The 23,388-nt window shown below is 38.8% G+C and overlaps 1 protein-coding gene across 1 annotated transcript in view; it reads right to left on the bottom strand.

Moving 5' to 3' along the window:
• CA8 (carbonic anhydrase 8) overlaps positions 1–23,388 on the bottom strand; it is a 50,247-nt gene that overhangs the window by 21,725 nt on the left and 5,134 nt on the right. Inside the window, exons 4-6 of the mRNA XM_059861039.1 lie at positions 5,358–5,453; positions 2,902–2,964; positions 1,464–1,512 (exon numbers count right to left, since the gene is read on the bottom strand). Coding sequence (XP_059717022.1) covers positions 1,464–1,512; positions 2,902–2,964; positions 5,358–5,453 — 208 coding nt within the window. The remainder of the gene's footprint in view (positions 1–1,463; positions 1,513–2,901; positions 2,965–5,357; positions 5,454–23,388) is intronic.

Genomic DNA, 23,388 nt, shown 5'->3' on the forward strand with positions numbered 1-23,388 from the left:
GTAGCAAATCCATTGAGAGCAAGTTGCATTATCAAACACTCAAAAGTTAAGAACTGCAAGAATTAATTCAGCCCATCCTGTGCATGCATCGTGATACAGTGCTGTCACATGGTCATGTGTGTCTTTTCTGGAGAACCTTTCATCATTTGCTTGCAAAGACAGATGATTTTGTTTTGAAAAGTACATAACATTATTTAGAATTCTCAGTACAATGTGAGGCATTTGGAATTCTTTTTCTTATGCTATTGAAATCTGCTTGTTAGAATATTTTCTCATTTTTCATATTTCTAATGCACTCATTTCACCAGTGCCTGAGAGCTTAAATGAATTAATTTATCCTCCCATACCCCTGAGTGTGAGGAAGGATTGATTATCCCCTCAATTTACAGCTGGGGAACTGAGGCAGAGAAGATGAGGTCAAATGCATCTATTCATTTGAGGTGTTCAATATGACATGCTTAGAACCTGATTTCTCAGAGTATTTAACTTTCTATAGCACATAATACAGTCAGAGCACTGCTCCCATTGACTCCTCTTGGAGGTGTAAGCACTCAGCACTTCTGCAAATCAGACCCCATGATCTCAAGTCGGGCACCTGGAAAATGAGGAACACATAGTTAGAGATGACTTGTGAGCATTTTTGTTTATGTGATTTGATCAGCAACAAACAGGAACTGTGAGGCAGGGGTCCTGTAAAAAATAGCTTATGGTCATGCAATCGGGTGATGTTTCATCATGGATATGCATGAGAGGCACAGGCTGCCTTAATTCCTGCAATTCCTAATTGCTGAGACTTGACTTTGCAACTTGGACAATATTCTTTTGATATAATTAATATAGTCTAATGTAGACCAGGGCTACTTTGAAAAATTAAAGATCTCGCCACTATGGCAGAGCTTAGCTCAAACGGATTCCTTGTAGAAATATTTATTTTTAGAAATGTTTGTTTAAAAAGTCACATTTCTTACTGTTACTCTCTAACTTTTAGCTATGTAAGTTTGAATTTGCCTCCCTTTGTCACTTTTCCTTTTTGCTATACAACTGTCATTGCCTAATGGCACTGTCTTTTGATTCTGCCAAAAAATATTACCTTGTTAAGTGGGTAGCCTTACACTCCCTACTTTATGCCCAAGTAGAGAAAAGAATACACACAGCTGTCTCTCTGGATGGGTGGGTAAATCCTCAACAAAGCTAGTCACGGTGTTGTCAGCAGTGCACAGACTGCAGTATCACATCCCACTCACATGACAAAGGTAAGATGAGATTTACAGTAAATTCCAGTGGCAATTCACCACCATCCCTGTTAGGATGTGTATTACCAAAATGCATTACCACCTTATGGGACACACTCAGGCTTGCAGTTCAGGCTAGGTTTTAGATTAATATTGTCTCAGCCCCTGCAATCAGTTACTAATCCACACACGAAAAGTAAAAAAAGTGCAAAAGTAAGCAAAGGCACCTACCTGGCAATAAAGAGTTGGGATTAAAACAGGGTATTGTTTTGGACTTTCCCTGAAAAAATGAATACAAGTCAATCTCATCTCTAGCTTCTGATTACAATGCTGATGAATGCCAAGGTAAAACACCTTCTGTGTTCTTCTACCATTAGCCTTGCATTCCTGTGAAAAGCAACCTCACTAAGAGCACCCATTTAATCCTCATTGCATTTCTCCATGCAGCTACACAAACATGTATTTTTATCCTACTTTTTATTTCATTTTTAAGCTTATCGTAGCAATTTGTTAACTTTCTGCCTTTAGCACCTGGAATTCTTTCAGATCCCAGCCTTGAAATTCTCTATATGAAATTCAGGGGTTTCATACAAAAAGAGTTAAAAAAAACGAAGTGAGCTTTACTTAACTAATGTGGATAATACTTAATAAAATAATGCTGGTCCCTCACATTTAATACACAAAAATGTTATGTATGCCAAAGTGTGTTTGATGCTGATCCTTTGAGAGGCACCATTATAACACAGTCACACAATGGTGAGGCCTCTCATGACCTTCCTCTGCTTGGCTGTTGTCTCAGTAATGAAATTAGAGTTCCATATACTATTGTTTTCTCTGACACTTTCATAAATAAAGAATTTATAATATTAAACATCATGACTGAATTTTACCATATATTATTTGACTAAAAGATTTCAATTCCTTTCTTATTTTCCTGCACTTCAGCGTCTGCTAAAGTGAAAGGTAATTTCCTCAGACCAATACAAATATGTGTCATCAATAAGTCTCAACATCCTTTTAAAATCAAAGAAATGTATGATTATTTCTATGTTACAGACCATGAAGCAAAGAGTGGTAAGTAACTTGCCCAAGGTAATTTAAGATAGTGTTCACATTTTGGAGATCACTCAAATCTCCTCAGTCCTGCTAGGATTACTACCTGTCCTTCAGGATCCCCAGACATAATCCACTTGACAAGTCAGCATTGTGTTTTTGCTGATTTCCCTGCAAATTAATATGGGTGCCCACTTCATCTGTTCTTTTCCTCTACAAATTAAAACCAGGTAAGCTTGGAGACATGGCTGCTGGTGTTCACTAAGCATGTTGCAGTGCTTGCACTCACACTGACTCCATGAAAATCACTGAAGAGGTAGGACTTGCAAACAGTTACTGGTATAGATCAAGCTTTCTGGCCACCAGAAAAAGAAAGTATAAAAATATATTATTATATATTCATATATAATAATATATATATTATTATATATTCATATTAGCTGAATAATATTATCTGAATAAAACACTGAGGTTTTCATGCTGGCCACCAAATGATGGCTTTAGAGTGTGATTTTACCACAGACACATCTGAAATCTTTCTCTTGGCTCCCTACAGACCCTTTGCTTACTGTCTCTCTGGCCATTAAAGGAAGGATTGCTTCAGACAATGCCTTACCTTGTACTGGATGTCCTGAAGAATTTCAGTTACAGCCTTCAGGCCCACATGCTCTTTTCCTATCTGAAATACAGCAAGCAAAGGTGAATTCCAGTATCTTGGTATTTCAGAAACTGTGAGGCAAAACACAGGTCAACCAGAACAGTAAGTACTATAGCTGTTTTAGTTTAGCTACACAACCCTGTGTTAATCAAATACACTGTTACACGACAACTCCAAAAAATTAAATCATTATAAAACCACCGGCCAAAAGTAAACAGGGCTTAAATAACTTTAAAGCAGAGACAAACTCACAGAACAAGAGAAAGAGTCATAATTAAGTCTGGTAGGTTTTTATGAACCCTGTTTTGCAGCACCTGCTCTATGTGGAGTCAAGATCATGCAGTATTGTGGCATACAGATGCCAAGGATACAGTTTGTCCTTACCAGTTTTTGTCAGAAAAGCACACAGAAAGGAACAGAGTGAACTAGCATAACAGAACATTTTTGAATTTGTTCCCATAGCATTGCAAATCTGGCCCAAGGTATCTCTGAAGCTCAGGGGAGTTTTTTCCTGCCTGCAGAGCACAGAACAGCAGATTCCCTCTCCCACAGCATCTCTGGGACCGTGCCAGCGAAAGCCAGGCTGCAGCATTGCCTCTACTGAACGCCGGTGAGGCACAAAAAATGGGGATCTAAAGAAACACACTGAGATAAGAGATTCTAATTTTATATGGACGTTGCTCACTCTGCACACTAAACTCAGCTGCTTCGGACTCAATCACCCATTCCAGGAACCTAGTTTTACCTTCAGGACAATATCAGAAGAGGCAGAATGGCCTTTCACTTGATTTCTTTGCCAACATGTACAAATTCAAGGTGAGGAAATAAACCAGAATGAGCGAGAATGGGAGAGCTAGACCCTGAAAAATTTGTTTGCTTTTTGTTTCTCTTGGAATAGAATGACACAGTAGCCAAAAGGTACAAAAGGTACTTTGTTACTTCTATGAATTTAAGAGTATTTTCTTTTGTCTCAGAATGGAATTTCAATTTCAAACTTTTCAAAGTGCATAAAAGATATTGAAGTCACTTCAAAGATGCTGCTTCTAAATTAATAATTCCCAAGGGCTGTCACTTAAATCAATAAAAATATTTTCATTGACCTTAAAGTACTTTGAGAACCATGGTACAAAATTATTTTTCCATGTCTTTACCAAGAAAAAAATGGTCACCAAAGTTCCTCTCCCTGTTCCTTTAATAAACAGCTCAAATATTATTTTTCCTTGGTCAGTTGTAATTATGCCTTTCTTGGCTAATATAAAAGACTTTTTGGAATGCATATGAACACTGATGTGGGTGACAGACCAGAAGTGGAAAATGTATCATTGAAGTTTCAAATTTATTTAAGAACTGATATATATAACTTTCTAACTGACTCGAAGGTTACCTCTGCTGAAATGAGAAGGTGACTTACATAAGCAATTACCACACAGCCCTCTAGGACACAAAGCTGAAGACTTTCTAACTTCCATTTTTAGCAGTTCTATCTGAGTGTTGAGGCAGTAACCAATGCACCTTTAAATTCAGAGGTAAAGCTCAAAGGCACTCATAAACTCGTTATGAAATACGACAAATTAATAATATCACTGTGCAAGAAAATCCATTTGATCTAAGGATGAACTTTAAACCTCTTCCTCCAAACCCATTTAAATAAAAGTTTGCCATTTCTCATGAGGAAGATGAGAATCTGGTGTTTGAGGACTAAAACTGAAAATCTTTATAGGGTGCAGACCTTGAAAAACCTTCAACAGCAATTAGATTATAGTGCTAACTTCCCAGATTTCATTACACCTTGTCCCCAGGAAGCTCTAAGCCTCCTCATTGCAGGCTTTTCTGAGGGTCTCTGGCAAGTCTTGTTAACCTTCTCAGCCTCTGAAGAGGTGAAACGACTCCACCTTGCATTTGTCCTGTGTGAAGAAACACACTCGCCCCTGAGTTCAAGAAAGCACAATTCTACTCCCAGTTTTCAGCAGTGCCAATGGCTTTGTAGGCCTTTTCTTTAATCTTTCCTCCTCTCCTCTGTCTATTTCCTCAACCCCTGAACAACAGACCCAGCCAGAAATTAAGAGAAATGCATCACAGAGATAGTGAAGCACTTGTCCCTCCTGACAGCCCTCATTCTGCTCTCAGAGGAATGAAGATTGGATGTCTACTTATAGACAGAGTCCCAGAAAGGTGCCTAACTGTGCATCATCCCTTCTATGGTGAACATACTTCCAATATCCTGCTCAAACAAGAACTGATTGCTTAGCACACATATAGGAGACATGACTGGAAAATACCTTGCAAATACAATACCAGCAGCCATACATTGTTTTCTTTCATGAAATCATTAAAAATTAAATAACATGGAAAGGACCTCATTATCCTCAGACAAATGACAGTGCATCATAATAAGTGCAACACAGGAAACTTACCTGCACAAACAAAGCAATAATAGCTATGCCATGCTTCTTCCCTACTGCCTCATCAATGCTGCTGTACAGGGTGGAGTTCCAGTGCATTAGATGAAGCTGAAACAAAGCAGTGCAAACAGACCAATAGAGAAATATGTTTTGTAATTAAAACCACCAGCAATTAACATCAATCAACAAATCCTCAGCATGTGGTGTGTGTGCATGCATGACTACACTATGTGCATGCTCCTGGCCGTGCATGCGGGGATAAGTGGATTTACTTACTATAGTACATATTGTAAATATCAGGCATACCAAGAAAAAAACTCGATAAAGTTGAGGATAAAATGATGTACAGCCAGTTACTAAATTCTACATCAAAGGTGTGAATGACTATAGCAATGATGATTCAACAACTCTCTGAATACTGAAATAATGTCAGCTAATGAAATCCACCAACATTGCCCCTCAGCCAGCCAGCTCTCTCCCAAGGTAGGAGAATTATTATGGACATAAGCTGTCCAAACACCTTAGACTGACTGACTGTACTATCATTTGTCTCACACACTACCTCCCGAGACAAATCATTCAAATGTCAGTAGTAAGAGCAGAAGAGATTTCAAAAAAGGTTAAACACAGGGAAAGCCAAGCAGAGAAAAGTAGCTGGAGGATCAACTTAGGGGTAAGGGTGAAAGAAGGAGATGGTAAAGAGCAGAGGAGCTAATGCAGGAATACATGGGAGGATCGTAAACACAAAGTCTGTTGTGGTGAAGTGTCACAGCACAACCTGGGAAGTAGTGTTTGAGAAAAGTGCTGGAAGACAGACTAGCAGGAAGTTGGAAAGGGAAGAAGGGAGGGGAAGGAGATGAGGGGGAAGAGAAAAGTGCTGGAAAACAGTGACATTTGGAAAGGAAAAGGAAAGAAAGGGAGAGAGAGGGAGGGAAGGAAGGAGGGAAGGAAGGAAGGGAAGGAAGGAAACTATCTACTGAAAGGTAATATTCATTTTGAACATGAGTTTTTCCCGAAATAAATATAAATGTAATCTCTGTGCCTAGGTCTAACAACACAGTAGAACTTCAACATCCTAAGCACAGCTGTTTTGAAATTTATCTTCCAACTCTTAGACTTAATTTCCATTATAAAATTATGCTTAATGTTTAGTTCGGTCATGTGTCTTTTCATATGTTAAAATGTCATTTTTATAGCTAACATTGTTGCCACCTTCAGCAAAATTAGTTTTTCCACAAGTGTATCTTCCTGTTTTGTTTTTTACTTCTGTGCAGAAACAGCCTCTGTGCAATGCTTATTGCCCCTTACACAACAGGAGCTCATTCAGGCATCTCAGCATTTCAGAATACCAGTTCTTCAAGCAATCACTCTCCACTTATTTATTCCCCATATGAATTTTAGGCACTCCTCTTGATGACTGTTATTCCAAAAGTAAATGCAAACTTTTAAATGAACATATTGTAAATTGAATTAAATTCCAGATTATCACACAAATAATTTTATTCACTTATGATCAAAGGCATCTGCGGTTGCAAAAAAACTAAACGTTTTTCTTAGCAAATACAATAAATCATTTTTACATGAGAACACTAATATAAATAATCTATTTGCACACAGCTACAAAACTTCTGGACATACAAATGCCCCTTTAGAACTAAGCCTATGGATTAACTTGGTTGTGTGCATTTTATCACTAATAAAAAGTTTTGCTACACATTTGATTTGCCCTTGGATTTTAAAGCCAGAGGATCAAATAATGTGATTTTGGTCTGTGAGGTCTTCACTCCAGAAGAGCCTGGCGTTCACACCAGCTCCCCACTAGAGGGGGATCACGGAGTCCCACAGTCCACACCAAAATCCTGACGGTAAGAGGGAAATGTGAAAGACAAATTGGTTGTGGTGACTACAGTGGGGATGGCAGTGTTACATTCCCTTGGAGGTGAACTCTAATCTGACACCTGTCTGCATTCTGACAACAGCATGTTTTCTCTAAACAGATCTGAAAGGAAAATGCTGAATCCCAGAAAGAAAAAAATTAACAAGCACTTCAAATTGTTCAAGCAACGATCCCAGTTAATCCAGAAACAGAATGTCCTCTCTTAAGCAGCAGGTTCATCAGGGCACAGATTTCCCTATGATAAGGCCACATCACCTAGCAAAATGACACCAAAACCTCAGTGTAATGCTATAAAATGTTCAGAGCTCTAGAATTAGTCTGTGCAGCAGTACATATATACATAAAGGTAATGCTGACACCCCCAAACTATGTTCAGGTTTAGTAATCAACGTTACTAAAGGTACTGAAAAACAGGCCACCAGCACTTTCTGATCTAAAGGTTTCTGTAACTTTGAGGTTCTTCTCAAGGATATTTAAATTCCATAGTAGGGTCCTTGGAACAAGATCCATCATTTTGTACTAGGTTTCTAACACCAAAAGTAGAATGAATTTCTGATCTGTGTTTAAAGATGGCCATAATAGTGTTAAAGATGGCCATAATTACAGTGGATTAGTGATATTTTTACACAGCAGGTTGCAAACTTGCTGTCATAAACACCAAAGAAAACAGGTAGAGAGCACTCCTAAACCCATGACAGTAGATGACTAGGGAGTACAACAAAAAGTGGTCAGGTTCATATGCTCTTTCTACATAGCACCCCTTATTTGTAGTGCTAACCATAGCACACTGGATGCACTGCAGTGTATTTGTTACCTTCCCGTGTCCTGACTCAAGGTGATATTCGGAATTAGCTCTTCACAGAAAATGTCTATCATTAGTGATTTACAAACTGAAATTAGAAAGTCAACCCAATGGAAAATAATAATATAATACCATTAAATTTCCAAACAGCAGACCAAAGTGTCATTTAACTCTATAAATCGACGCATGCACACTCAAATAATTAAACACATTTGGCTATGCACTTAAATAAATGGAAGTCAAATAATTTCTTCTACAAAGCAAGAAAAATGTAGCTCAAAGCAGGGCTGGGTAAGTACATGAAAAAGTCATTCAGAAAGTGAGGTGGCAAGGAAGTAGTAAATGTTTGTCCTAAAGCATGTGGGTTTTTTAAATCATGTTTTATCCTGAGTATTTGTTGCTCTCTGGAGCTGTTCTGACTTTTGTGTGTCCTTTTTTATTTGTAATGTAACATCAGATATAAACATCAGACAACAGTTTTCAAAAAAAGATGGCAACAAGTCTACAAACATTACAAAATCTGAACTCCTGAGAGTACAGACCACAAAAAACATGGCCTATAACTGTTGTTAATATTTATGGGAATCAGATGTGCACAGAGGAAAGACCACAGTACTTTCACAAATCTTGAAACTGTCACTATGATATAATGCCCATGCACATGGATGACATCATATCCATGCCTCTGTATTTCACAACTAGGAACAACCACAGAGGCTAATAATGTTCTGTATTTCAGTAACCTTCATTTTTACATTTATTTGAGACAGCTGTTTGAAAAGTTCTCAGTCACAAGAGGTGCCAGGCCCTGATATGAGCATAACCATGCAGGGTTTTTTAAACAACCAGTGACAGTGCACTGGCAGCTTCCCATTGTGTGGTTTTCATTCAGAGTACAAAGCAGCCACACATGTCAGTGTGGCAGGAAAGGCTCTGCTCACCTTGTCAGGTAATGTTTTGTTACTTTGCAGTTATGATGGCTCTACAGAGCCAAAATGAGTCAGCTATGCTGTTACTGATTATTGGTGACTGGCTTGACATGCCAGACAGTATATTTTTACAAAATAATCAGAAAGCCATCAGAAAATCCTTAGCACTCAAAAAATCCACTTTCTCTTGAAAGCACCATAATTTTTGGCCTTTTAATATTACAGCTCTAAATCAAAGAATTGTAGTAGCGGCTTCTTTAAAATCAGATAAACTGAAAACTCATAAAGGCAAATAATAATAAAGTGCTGATAAAGTTGATTTGCTCTGAAGTGAACAGCTGGAGAGACTCTCCTACACAGTGAAGATTAAGAAATCATTCCAGGTAGCAGAGCAAACCCCCTGGAAGGATCATTCTGTATGGAACAAATTCTGAGAAACTTCTCAATTTTCATCCAGACCCACTCAACCAAAAGGCTACTGAACCCAATTCTTACTAAGCAAAAGTTGACAGACATTAGCAGGGGGCCTGTCTCAAAACAAGACTAAGTAAGGATCTAAAGGACCTTACTCCAAACTGAGTAAGGGCCTGAGATTCTGGCTTTAAAATCAATAAACATTCATCAAATTAAAACCCTACCCCTTAAATCCATTCCTTTCTCTAGCACAGAAATACCTTCTATGTCAATATGAAAAGGCTTGATGATAGATTTTTACACAAAATTGGAGTCCTGGGATGACAGATTCTGGCAGGAATCAGAGTCAATGTATATGACCTATCACATCCATCAGTTCTGGAAACCAGTGTCTCAATACAAAACACAGTTACAAAAATGTACATTTTTCCCCTGTCTGGAGCACTGACTGCTCTGTGGAATTCTGCAGGGTCTAAAGCTCACTGAGAGCAAAAGTGATCTTTTAAGCTCTGTTGATGACCTTACATCATTCCCAGCTCACAGATAAAATATATAATGACAGGATAATTTATGTTGGAAGACACCTCTGAAGTTCAACTCTTTCACAGCAGTGCCAACTTCAAAGTTAGCCACTAATTCAAAGTCAGATCAGGTTTTTCAGGTCCTTGTCCAACTAAGGTTTGCATATCTCCAACGATAGAAGTCTTACAACCTCTCTAGATAACCTGTTCTGTGCTTGACCTCCCCATAATTTATTTCTCCTTCTACCTAATCAGAATGTCTCCTGTTGCAACCTGTGTACCTTGCCTCTTGTTCTTTTGCACTCCTCAGGATTCTCTGAGCCCAGGCATGAATTGCCTGTGACCGCCAAATCAGCGTCTCATGACTGACTCCTGAGTGATGCCTCTTTCTCAAACCTCTTCAGTCATCCACTTGTTTGAATGACCATGTTTCACCTAAGCTTACTTTCAACTAAGCTTGCCCAACCCTTAAAATGTCAGGGAAGTTGCTCCTAGCTCTGTCCCTTACTGTGACCTACTGGTGTGCATGTGTCACCCAAGTGTCAGACCAAAAACAACACAGGCTAACTCCTAACAGGAAAATACATCCTGAAATGAATTACAGCTCATCATCTCTTATGAGGTACCTGATTAATAGTACAGGAAGAAGAGCTCTGCAGCAGCATTTCTGCACTCTTGTATGATCCTAATGTTGCAAGTTTGCTATGAACCTGCACAGTCTGGAATATCCTGCTACCATAAAAAGCAGCTCATATGCTACAACTCCTTTATTTATAAATATGTACTGCTAAATGACCAAAACTCTAATTTGCTGTTCAATGTGCTGCGTTTCCACTGGCTAAGCCAGGCAGTTTGGGATAGAGCACCAAGCTCACACCCCATAGGAGTCAAAAGGAAATGTGCCAACAGCAAAAATCCTCCCAATCCCCTGGCACCAGAAGCAGGGTCTACAGTGGCCTGATAAAACCATTGGCAGCTCAGGCAGCAAGAGGCAACAAGAAGCACCTGCCCAGCCTGGGTGTAGGTCCTGCCTCAACTCAACTGGCCACCATAACCCATATTGCAAGAGCTTGTGACATGGGGGATTACTCTGTTCAACAGGCTCCTGTTTGTGCTCTAGGCACAGTAGAAGACAAAAATTTTTAAATAATTTCTCTTTAGATCAATTGGAATATCTGATTGGGACACAATCATCAGTGGGCCTGCTTGAAACTGCAGCTGGCACAATCAACCATTGCATTTTTTCCACTCTCTACACTCTTGATTGAGAAGCTAATTATTACAAAAGCTTCTTTCTTCAGTGCATGCCGCATCATGTGTAAATTAATCTTCTAGTAACCTTTGTTCCTTGCTCAGAACTAGGATATACTAGGATAGCTATTCCTTGTTAGCTGTGCCACCAGCTGTCACAAGCTCCAGAAACATCAGCTTAGCCTAATAATATTACAGGATAGAAGGCACCTCTCAACAGATCTCTCAAGGATGGGAGATTTGTCATTGCTGTCATATCTTCCCAACTCTTATTTCAATGCATACAGGCTGTACATCAAAATAATAATAGGGGAGTACTGCATCACAATGTCTTAATCAGAGGGGCACCTAAAACATGTCAGTCTGGAAATTCTGAGCAGACTGGGTTTGGTGATATTTCTGTCACTGCTGAGAAAGAGTGTATCTGAAATAGTCTTTTGAGTCCATAAACACTCAGAGATAAATCTAAGGTAAACTAAAGCAGCTTTAGAATTCCTCTGCTAAAGATTGTAGAGATATCAAGGGTTCTCCTGTACTCACCCAAGTTTGCCAGGGATCAGTACATTCCAGTTTCATCCACAACATGCCATAAAAATGGAGTAAGGAACAGTAAAAATGGCAAACTCTGGCTACCTAACTATGGCCAGCAGGAAGTCTTTTTCCTGGATTGAGAGGGATGAAATGAAGTTCAGGATTTCAGCTAGTAATAGTGGAAGGCAACACAGTCTAGTTGTACAATAATGATGCGTAATTTCAACAGCACAAATATTGTGTAAGCAACATCTCAGGAGGACAAAATGTGGAAAAATTGTGTCTCGCTATTTTACATGTGCACAAGAATTTATGAGTTGATACTTGACTTGGCACTAAATTGTTTCAGGAAGCAATTGACTAAGCTGTTGGCAGTGACCATAACACACAGTAATTAAGTTCCAAATCCTCACAAGGGGACCAAACCAAGGATATGACCAGGGCACGCAGCTTCCCGAAAAGTGATTAAAAAAACAGAAAGTTAGTTATTAACAGCCTGAAGGAGAGGTTTAGGAAAATAAAGTTAATGGAATTGATACAGAGACTGCTTGAAAATATCTTAGGAGAAGCAGGAGTACGTGTACATACTTCATGCCACAAAACAAAGAAACAAATACCCATAAAGTCTTCATGGTTAAACATTACATTCAGTCAACATAAACATGCTTCCTTTGAAAATGCAAATGCAAATAGAAGCAAATTAGTAGATCATGAACTCTGGGCAAAATGAAGAAGAGGATGAGAATGTCCTTAGGTTATAAATTGGTGCACTTGGTTTATGCTTCCATACTTGAATTTTTCAAGCCTTCTATAGTGGATAGGTGTCAAAATGCCACTAGATTTCAGTATCATTTAAATGCTCTTTAAAATTCCATACATGGATCATTGTAATGAAAAAAATTACATAAAGGGAACTCTTTGCCTGTCTTTGAAAGCAACACTATGTTCATCACTAAGAGACATACCTGAAAGCAGTTTCAATGAACACAGATGACAACACCATTAGCATTAAAAATTTCCTGATTAATATAAAGTAGGAGAAGAGAAAGCTCAGTTTCTGCTCAACTTCTGCTTGTTATAATTTACTGAAAGTCTTAAAGATCAAGCAGATCTAGTCTGCACATTAATCGTCAGGCTCTAAGTATGTTCAGAACAAGATGACATTCCCTGAACAAAGAAGTCTGTAATCTAAGATCAGAGAAATTAGGTGCACATAAATCAAGATGGAGCAGAGCACAAGGTATCCTGGAGATACTGTTCAAACAACTTCACAATCACAGAGTGAGATACTACATGTTTCAGGTCAAAAGCTAAATTCACAGCCAAACCATGCTGAACATAAGCTTGATTGGGACACCACAGCAGTCCAGAACCTTTGCTGACTGGCGCTCTCCACCCCACGAACATCTCTGAAAGAAGAACAGCTGTAAAAAAAAGTTATTTTTGTTGAATCATAAAAGCAAGGACTGCAAAGACACCTTTCAAAATCTATTCTCTTTCCAAACAAGCCAGCCTAGTGAAAGCAGAAGTAGTCTAAGCAATTGAGTGGCATACCTTCAGATGTGCCACAAAAGAGGTAACGAATCCTGGGACTATTGGATTAATTGCAGCATCTCAGGAAACACTATAGCAGTTTCTGTTGGCAAACTCACTAAAGAAGTATCTACATAACAGAATAATAAAAACATTGCAACATCTAATATTAAACAGGAATCTCTGTTCCCTTTGAAAAGTCTAATCACATGCAGCATCCTCATTTCATTTTACACAAAGAACTATTGGTTCATTTAAAAAATGAAATTAACAGCAGGAAGTACTGATGTACATGGAAAAACTCAAAACATGACAGCTACAAAGAGTAAGCTAAAAAGAAAAGCAATGGGAACCATAAAAATCCAACCAGCACTCTTCTGTCTGTTCTGGCAAAAGAAGCCAGAAGGTCTAAAAATGTGGAGTAAAAAAAAAAAAAGGAACCTTCATGGTTAATGCAACTGCAACATAGATGTTTTTACCTTTGTTTGCCCACAGAAGCCACTGACACGTAACATTAGCTTGCCTGTTTCCTAGGAAAATCACTGGCAAAAACATCATAGGGTGTAGGGGAAACTGAGGATACAAAATTTGTCATCTGTATGTATTTTTTTTCTTCACATTTGAAATCACAAACACAGCTTACGTGTACTGGCACTCACAAGAGATTAAAAGAAAACAGGAATTAATCAAAATTAACTTTTTTTTAACTGTAATATAAGTATACAGGCTAAGAAAAGGACTGAAAAAGTCATGAAAGGACTGAAAATGTCCCTGTCTCCATGCTGCCAACTTTCAATATCAACCTAATGGTAAGAAACTAAACAGCTACACAGTTATTACTGTCAGATTCATAGTTCAGACTCTTCACTGTGCCAAGTTTCTGCTCAGTGTGTGAAGCAAAGAGCACCACAGAGCAGCTTATTGTTCCCTACTATGTTTGGCCCCAGCAAACATGCAGGCTGAAGTGCCCTGGGTCTGCCTTTACCTATGCTAACAGAAACAAATATACTTTCAAGCCTTTCTTTTTCCTTCCTTTGAAATATGAAAGCCAGGAAGGAAAAAGAGAGGATTTTACAGCAAAATTCTCCAGCCTACCTTCACTCTGGGTTCTCACCAGTCTGAGAGAGGGCATGTGCATGTCTGCATGTGCTTTTATAGCTCCACAATTAGATAGGGTGAAGCTTGGAAAAAAGACTGGACCTTGACGGATAGTTGATTACATTCCAGACTAGCAATGTCAAGAAGACAGAAAACACAAAGAGTTATAGGTTAAGAATTTAATTCTGGAAGTGTTATTTATATGACTAAGCATTTAATAAAAGCATGTTCAGTTCCAAAGTGTTGCCTAAAATCTATTGTCTTGGATTTAAAACCAGACTGCTTGTATGCAGAAGGTTTTAAATCACCAATTTAATTTCCAATGGGACACTCTCTCATGAAGGCAGAAGAGAGAACATGCCTTCCCTGTTAATTTGCCATGTTTTGTTAATAACTGATTTGTATCCCACAGCTCTCTGTGTTTCAAAGGTAATGGTCTGTCTTAAGATATGATAATCTGCAGCTGCATATTATCTTCTTAAGTCATAATCTTGACTGTTATCCAGGGAGCAGTTGTTCTTCCATAATACACTCCTCTAGGAAACTCAGGCAGGTTTTTGTTTTCCTGTAATGTTGGCTAAGCTTCCTTTAAAATAATAAACTTTATTATGCTTCTCCAACAGTTTTCTCTTGAATTCCAAGTTTGCAGATTGTGTAATAGCATGCTATACTTTTCCACAGTTCCATAAACTCCACAAATTTTACTAAACTTTAGCTGTTTCCCCGTTCAGTTCATTATGTGGCTTAATGCTGGGACAATAAAAAGTCAGGAACGACCAGTATCTCATTAACAACAGTGTGGCCTATGGACTGGGGCATCAGATAGCTCTGTGGTTAAATCACTGAAACAGTACTCACAATCCAAGCTGGGCATTCCAACACTACAGTGTCTGAAACCCTCACTAGAATTCAAGCATCTAGGAACCATGAGTCAGTTTTCCCCACTTCTACAAAAGACATCATGTGTGATCATGGACAAACAATTGAATCCCTTTGAACTTGTTTCTTACCAGTTCCTTGGCAATAGCAATAGAACTCACCTCCCTTGCACTGATTTTTTAAGGATTATATTATTTGTGCTCATGATGCACTCAGGCACTACAGCAAATACTTCTGGAAGCCTCCTAAGGTTTTCAGATCTTAGGTGATCTACACATTTCATTGTTTACCTCTTGAGGGCATTGAGTGCACCATTAGCACAAATAACATGAAATTTGGGGCTAGCATCAAAAAGCTATTACTTCTGGTTTTTAGAGTATTCACTTATGCATTGGGGCCAGTCTTGGAACTGGTCCTGATTCAAGCATGCAGCATGGAAAACAACAAAATAAGGAATCTCCTTTCCCCTTCTTCAACAAGTGATAAGTTTTAGATAGTAAAACAGTTAGGCCTAGTGGTTAGGGCAAAGTGCCAAGGAAAACCAAATAAGAAAACCAAGGCAGCAGGAAACTGAAACAAAATAAATGCAAAGTGCCAGCAAGAATCATGGCAGAAATTAGAAAATTATGTACAACTGAAGCAAATCACAGCAAGGGCACACAGCCAAGAAAAATGGCAAAGACCTGAGCAGCAATCTTGTTGAGCTCCAAACTAAGTTTAAATCCTCTTCAGAAGTCCCATCTGCTAAGAGACTACAGAATGTCTTTTCCCACAGCAGCTCCATAAGCAGCCATGCTGTTAGAGCTGGGGAACAGAGTTTTCTGTAAGGGTTGTCTGACAGCAACCTCTGTGTCCATGAATCCAAGCACTGTCAGCAAGACACTCATGTAAGAAAGTCGAATTAAGGCGAAGGCAAAGCTGTAAATCTGCTCAAGGAAGGAAAAGAATTCCATAAAGTGTCAGAGGCTGTAGTGTTGCTACCACAGAGGGGTATGCTAAGAACTCTTCTGTCCAAGGTTACACTCCTGCCTCCACAAGGATGCAGTGCCACCAAACAGGCTGCAACTGAGCATCTCACCTTAGCCCAGCAGAGCTGCAAGAAAATTTGATGCAGGCAAAATGCAAAGACTGCCTGTGCCTTCTGGCAGAACTAAACTGAAACTAACAGACTAATAGACTGAGACTGGGTGGAACAGGGAGCCCAGAGAAGAGCTCCTCTCTTCAGTTGCTCCTCATTTTCTTCTCATTCTCTTCTCCTTCACCCAGCTTTTCTCCTCTTGCAATTTTTTTCTTGTTAGTTTGCCCTATTCTGCTCAGTCTTTTTTAGTTTGAACTATTTATTTCTTCAAGGAATACTGAAATTCTCCATCCTGGTAGAAGTTACTAATCACAGATGATTGCAACTGCCACCTCAAAAGTGGTTTAAGTGCATATGGGCCACAGAGCTTCTCCATACAAAACTGAAATGACTATTAAAAAACAGACAAAAAGATAAAGAGGCTTCAGTAAACACTATTAACACCACTCCTCTCTAACTGGCAGCTCATACATCTTCCACAATCCAATAAATACATTGTAGATTTTGCACAGAAGGGTAGCATATTTGCTGCCTCTAAAGGTGTGTACCTTTTTCCACAGGCTTAACTTAATTCTTTTTCAGGTGTTAGACATGCTAAAAGCACATTTGTGCAAATACATCAGCCCGTTTTTGTACCTGCTTTCAGGAATTCACACTAGAAAGCACATAGGTCCATTCCTGTAAAATAAAAACTATATGTGAGTGAGCAAAACGAGGGCCAATCAAAGCTCACATTGGCAAATTACCCAAAACCAAAGCATACTCCAGAGACTGCGTGTGCCTACTTAGGTCAAATTAACCCTCAACAACAATAAAAACATAACTGAAAGAACTTAAAGCACTAGCAATCTCAGGAGTCATAAGCTGATCATGTGTGCTTTTACGATGATGGTAATTTTTTCTTTATCTTGTTGCTGGTTTCATGTTTCCCTGTTCATTGGGAGGAAACAAAGACCTCACAGCTTTGACCCACCATGAAAATCCCGAAGAGAAGTCACATCAATTAGGGGATTGCATACACAGACTGTATGATACATAGAAAAATGCAGAAAAATACTTAAACACCTGCACATTTGGGACTAGGATCCCACATAATACGATTCACTGACAGTCCTGGAATAGGTGCTAACACCAATTTTGCCCATGGAGTGCTGTGTAAATCTATGTATTACTGTTGCATTCCTAAATGGCTAACACATAAAAATTGCTTTTGTAGAAATCACTGAGATTTAGAAAACAAACCTGAAAACATCTGTTTAAATATTGGCACAATTTTCCTAGTTTTTTTTTCCACAATTCTGTCCTCAAAAATTAAATACTATCCAATGAGAATATCTACTTTAAACAATTACTAGTGTTATTCATAACCTGACAAGGATATTAGCTATTACACAAATGTCATCATTTCCTTATAAGGCACACTGTGTTTAATCACAGCTAAGAGTGTTCACCTGCAATGATTCCAAAATTTAGAAGATTGTCCAAGACTATAAGCAACAAGTTAATATTCCACCAGAAAACTTGGACAGAGTCTGAGGAGAGTTCCAGACCTCATCATGATGCTACATAAACTCTTCTGGAATCTGTTCTTTTTGCCTCCAGTTAAATTCATAGATATCCTTCATTCAAAGGTCTTGTGCTGTTAATGTGAGTGGAATTAATTATTTTTTTCACAGGCAGGCAATCAATGCAACCAAGGATTTACTCCTTGGTTTATCTTTTAGAGTTTATTACTTGGGCCACAGTCCTAATAAAGAAACTACTGTCATCATGGTTTGAATTCTGCTTGCCATTCACACCTACCCAGTCCTTCTGCAGCTTGTCAGTCTCTGAATAAAGAGGGAGAGACGCACTGGCAAGCACAATGGTTCCCAGGCCTTCTACTACAATTAAAAATACTCTGGTTTATTTTTTTAGTCCAGGTAAGGTAAAAGGAAAATGAATGAAAGAGACAGCAAGGTCAAATAGCCTTGGCAAAGAATATTAGAAGTTGGCAAAAATTAAATTTCTGCGTTGAAAGCATGATACTTTCTCTCCAGAAATGCCAGAAAGGGTATGCACTGTGTGCAGATATCTGATTTCAGAGCTAGGCACAGAGAAAACACCACACTGAAGACTATAAAGGCTTTAGTAGGTAAGTGTCATGTTAACAGCCTCACCTGAAGTCCTAAAGCTTTAACTGTGTTAGATGAGTACTTCAGGCACCATTTCTTGTTAACAAAGGAAAACATCATTTCAATCAAATCGAGGGGAGGATATGTGTTTTGCACTGTTACCTTCATTGCAGCAGGTATTTCAGTTACTCTGAAAGTGTCTACAGAATTAATTAATTTGCATTTTGTTATCCAAAAGAAAGGAATAGTTTTTATTCCTGTCCAGAACTGATTTTGGTCCTTGAAGCAACTGTATTTTCTTCTGTTCTACTCAAAAATTGCAGGATGGACAATAATAATCTTAATCTTAATCTTCCTACACATCTTGGAAACATTTTTTAAATTATTTTCTGCCAACCCACTTCTACTGAGAGCTTTCACATGGTTCACAGCTAATGTAATCCTACATTTTAAAGAGGATGGATTACAGGGAATTATCCTCCTAGTTATACTGCAAGTTGTTAAAGGAACCTTTTTATTTTCCCTGATACACTTTTATTTCAGAGCAGGAGCCTGGAAACAACTGTGCCTTTATGATCAGTTTGTGCCTTTGGTCACACCACCATTTGACTAAGAGGAAGAGACAACTTTCAGGCCCCCTTATATTTTTCCGTGTTTCCCTTCATTTCAGAAGTAGTGAAAACATTTTTTTTCCCTATAAACCTGCATTGATGTTATCATGTGATTTACTTTCTCCTGCTGGATTTCATTTTTTGACTGTAAGTTCATTCAGCCTGGCACTATAATATGCTGTGTTTATACAGAGATCAAATACAATGGGAACTCATTTTTAGCTGTTCCCATTTCACATTGTTAACAAAAATAACTAGCAGCAATTTGCAATTCCCATCCTCTTCTATCTCCCTGTCATACATCAGAGGTAAGGGAAAGAGTCAGTTTCATTAGTTCTCATTTGCTTTTGATCCTTCTCCAACCCATACTCTTGGCATCAAGGAGAGGAATAAAGATGCCAAATAGTTCCTCTCTTTCCCACACTTCTATCAGCTTCAGGTAAATCACATGTGTAAATGTGGATTTCACTGCTTTGTGGAAATTTGTACTGTAAAGCACAGGTATTTGGTACCCTGTTCCATTTGCTGGCATGAAACAGTCTCTCAGTGTTAAGATCTTTACTAAATATTTAGCACATGTCATGGCCAACACACCTTTGGCCAAAAGACAAAGTAGCACTCTTTAACATGAAGTAGAAGTAGTTGGTGAGTAGGATTTCTAGAGAAAGTTGCACAAATGCTTCCTTCCCATTCCTGCCCAAAGGGCAAGAGCAGTCTTCATGCTCCTTTTTCATGAAGAAAAGGGAAGAGTATTGGCACATGCAGCCCTCTGCTTTTCCTCAGTTTAAGAGGTGCTACAGTACTTGCTTTCGACAAATATTTTTTTTTCTCCTGCTTTCCTGACTTATGGCAAACACAGATTTTTCAGTGAAAATGAAAACACGGGCATATCACCATCCACATTCTGATTTCTTCAGTCAAGGAAGGTGGAAAACACATCTTTGCTGAACTTCATGTAAGAATTAAAAAAACTAAGAACTCAGCCTCCAAACCACATGAACAACGTTTTGGACAATATGTATTAGCTCAAGAAGCTGTTCCAGAGGTTACACAAGCTTTGTAATCTACCCAACTTCACCATGAAACTATATATCCTAACCACATGCAAAGGCCCTGGCTGCGTAGTAAGAAGTAATGGATTTTTGCACTGAGAAACATGGGATATTACCCAACTAATACAGGATATTGCCTAACTTCTTTTATAGAAATTATGGTACCAAAGATGAAGAGACTAAGGAAGTAATTGAAGACTGGCCTTCCAAACTTTGAAAAATTACACTCTTTTTCAAAATCTTTTACAAAGGTCATTACATGGTAATCTGAAGCTGTTTCACAACTATTTCGTCCAGTGTCTTCAGCCCTAAAAAACCAGACAGCTACTCCAGCCAATAGTTAGTCTCAGATAGTCATCTCAGATCTCATCAAAGTAAAAGCTGATTTTTGTAGACCTGCTCAGTTCAGGTTTTAAAATAGAGTAGCAGAGTGTGTAATCTAGGCCAGCCTGTTGTGTTGTTAACGCACCCACTTAAACCAAGCATTTCCATTTTCATATTACCTCTTATCTCCTTGTTTCCTCTCACAAAGAGAAGAGAATCCCTATCACTTGCCATGGAAATAATTTTTAGTGCCTTAGGAAGATGACCTACTAGATTTGTTACACTTGAAAAAGACCCAAACTTATGCACTTGATCTGCAACATATTCAAATTTATGCAGTTGATCTGCACTGATGCACAAGCAACTGCCAGCTTATTTTGTATGAAAGCATAAACTACAGCAGACTGCTTGGATGTAGCCAAAATAGGCATCAATTGCTGTTTGAGCTCAGTAACCAACAAACTCAGTTCAGCTGATTAGAGCATGGTACTTAAAACACCAAGATTGTGGGATCAATCCCCATATGGGCCATTTACTTAAGAGCTGGGCTGGATGATCCATGTGGGCCCCTACCAAGACAGGATATTCTGTCAGTCTGTGAAACCCAGTAGAAATCAAGGCAAATATACATTCAGAATTTGATGATTTCCAACAACTGTATAAACCAATGCCAATGTCAAAAGCTAAGAAAATAAGATTTCCTGGTCCATTGATCAAAGCTATTGTTTAAAAAAAAAAATAAAAAAAGACAAGTCTGTGCCTGGAATGCAAACAGCAAATCTTCCATTCTGGAGCCCCAGGTGTGCTACCTAAACATCATAGTGGCCACAAGCACCAATTTTACTATTGCTCAAGTATAATATTTGACTTGGACAATTTGAGAGGGATTTAATATAACAGCTCTTTGTGCATATAGCAGAAGGAAATGCAGTTCATCCGTAAAAAAAACCAAAAAAACTGCTCTGCACTCTCTTGCAGCTTGGGGCAGATGATGAACTGGCCATCTTCTGCCATAAGGATTTATCTCTTCACAAAATGACACGCTCATACTGTACTTAAAATGTATTATGGGTCAGGTTTTTTCTGCTAGAGAATTTTTGCATCAGTAATTATTTCTTGGAAGTTAGAGTTTAGTTGAAAGCTGCTTAGATGCAGGAAACAGAAAAACACTGGCTTGCTCACCTCCAGGTGATGTTCTTCAACTGTGCCAGAACTCTGTTTGTGCAGCTGCTGTACAGCTTTTAAAGGAGGTGAAGAATGAAATCCCTTCATGACTTATTAAGTTTGTTGTTTTGTATCTCTGGGTCAAGCATATTTTTGTCTGGACTGATCTGGAGTAGATAATTCTAGGTTTTCTGCAGATTCTCAAGGAACTGTTCCCACATTACCACCAAGATGGTTTGCAAGTGATTTTAATTAACAAAGAGACAGGAAACCTGTGGGAGCTCAGCACATCACTCCTGATGTCCAGAGCTACCGAGAGAACCCTTGGGGGGCTCGGGAGTCTTGGAATGTTGCCAAAAGCACTTGGTGGCTTGATTTTGATCCATCTAGAGATGTGCCACCGATGTATGAAGAAATGGAACCTGCGAGAATCACTCGAGTGTAAATGGTGAAGGGAAGATATCATTATAGGGTGAATCACAAATTTTGGGGTTTTGGTACAGGGGGGTTATGGAGACAAGATGGAGGAATCAGGGTGTGCCACCAGGCTCTTCCTTCTTCTTCCTGTCTTCCATCTTCTGGAGTGGTGTTGGCACTTGGGGATTGGTCTGGGATGAGGGTGTAGTTAGTGACAAAGATGATAGGTATTGGGGACAAAAGGTAAATATGAGATACGTAGTTTTTGTTATAAAAGATGCGGCCGCCTTGGGGGTGGGCAGAGTGCCTTTGGCTGCCGTGCTGGTCAGATCCTTCGGGCAGAGAAAGGACTTTATAGATAAGAAATCATAAACAATTCTGAAGACCAAAAAAACCTAGCGTCCTGACTCATCTTTTAAAGCCCAGCGTGCAAGAGCCATCCTGAGCGTGTGTGGGGGCAGAGACAGACAGCCGACCCCATAGAAACCCTGATAGATTCCCAAGTACAGTTCTCAGCATAGCTCATATGAGTATTTCTCAATCACCACGTACTGGACCAGCCTTGAAGAAAAGCACTAAGCAGAGCTATTTTATAATGAATTGGCTACTTGCCTCAGGGGAACACTGCAGTATCCTGAAGGTCTTACTGCCCATATAAATCATATTGTATATATTATGCCAGGTAATCAGGATGCAGAAGTCACTGCTTTGTTTTCCCTTTGGTTAATGAGTCTTATCCATCCAAGCAATTCTGCATTTCCAAGACCTGCCTGGAATCAGCCTGCAGAGGGGGACCTGCCCATAGATGTGGTACTTAGGGACATGATTTAAGGGAGGACTTTGGCAGTATTAGGTTTATGATTGGACTTGTTGATCACAAAGGCCTTCTCCAACATAAATATTCTATGATCTGCCTCAATTCAACCTGAAAACTCCAAATGATTAAGTTTATATATGGGAGGTTGTGATAGACCAGTGCAAGATAGCAAAGAGCAGAGACCAAAATCTGACCCACAACTCTTAAAGAAAGTATTTGAACCCTAAGAACTAGAAGGATGATGTAAGTCCACAAGATTTTTACACTTATTTCTGCAGTAGTTGCTTTAATATTCTTTAATATTTTTATATTCTTTTCCATAAGACAGTTCTATTCCAGTAGTCAGGCACTCATGAACACTACAATAATAAATTTCCTAGCACTGACCACAGTGAATAAAAGAAACAGCTTCAGAATCATGAGGGATTATGATAGATAAATAAGGCAAAAATAAATTCAAGAACTCCACAAAATCTTGAGTTTTTTAAAACAAATAGTGCACAACAAATGAAATAAAAGATAAAAGATACAAAGCTGAAGTCACCAAACATCAGGGTTGGTATATTTTAAAAGTAGTCTTGCAGCCCAGGAGCTAAGGAATACTCCAAGTT

The sequence above is a fragment of the Haemorhous mexicanus genome, chromosome 1, assembly GCF_027477595.1.
Source record: "Haemorhous mexicanus isolate bHaeMex1 chromosome 1, bHaeMex1.pri, whole genome shotgun sequence".
Classification (NCBI taxonomy): Eukaryota; Metazoa; Chordata; class Aves; order Passeriformes; family Fringillidae; genus Haemorhous; species Haemorhous mexicanus.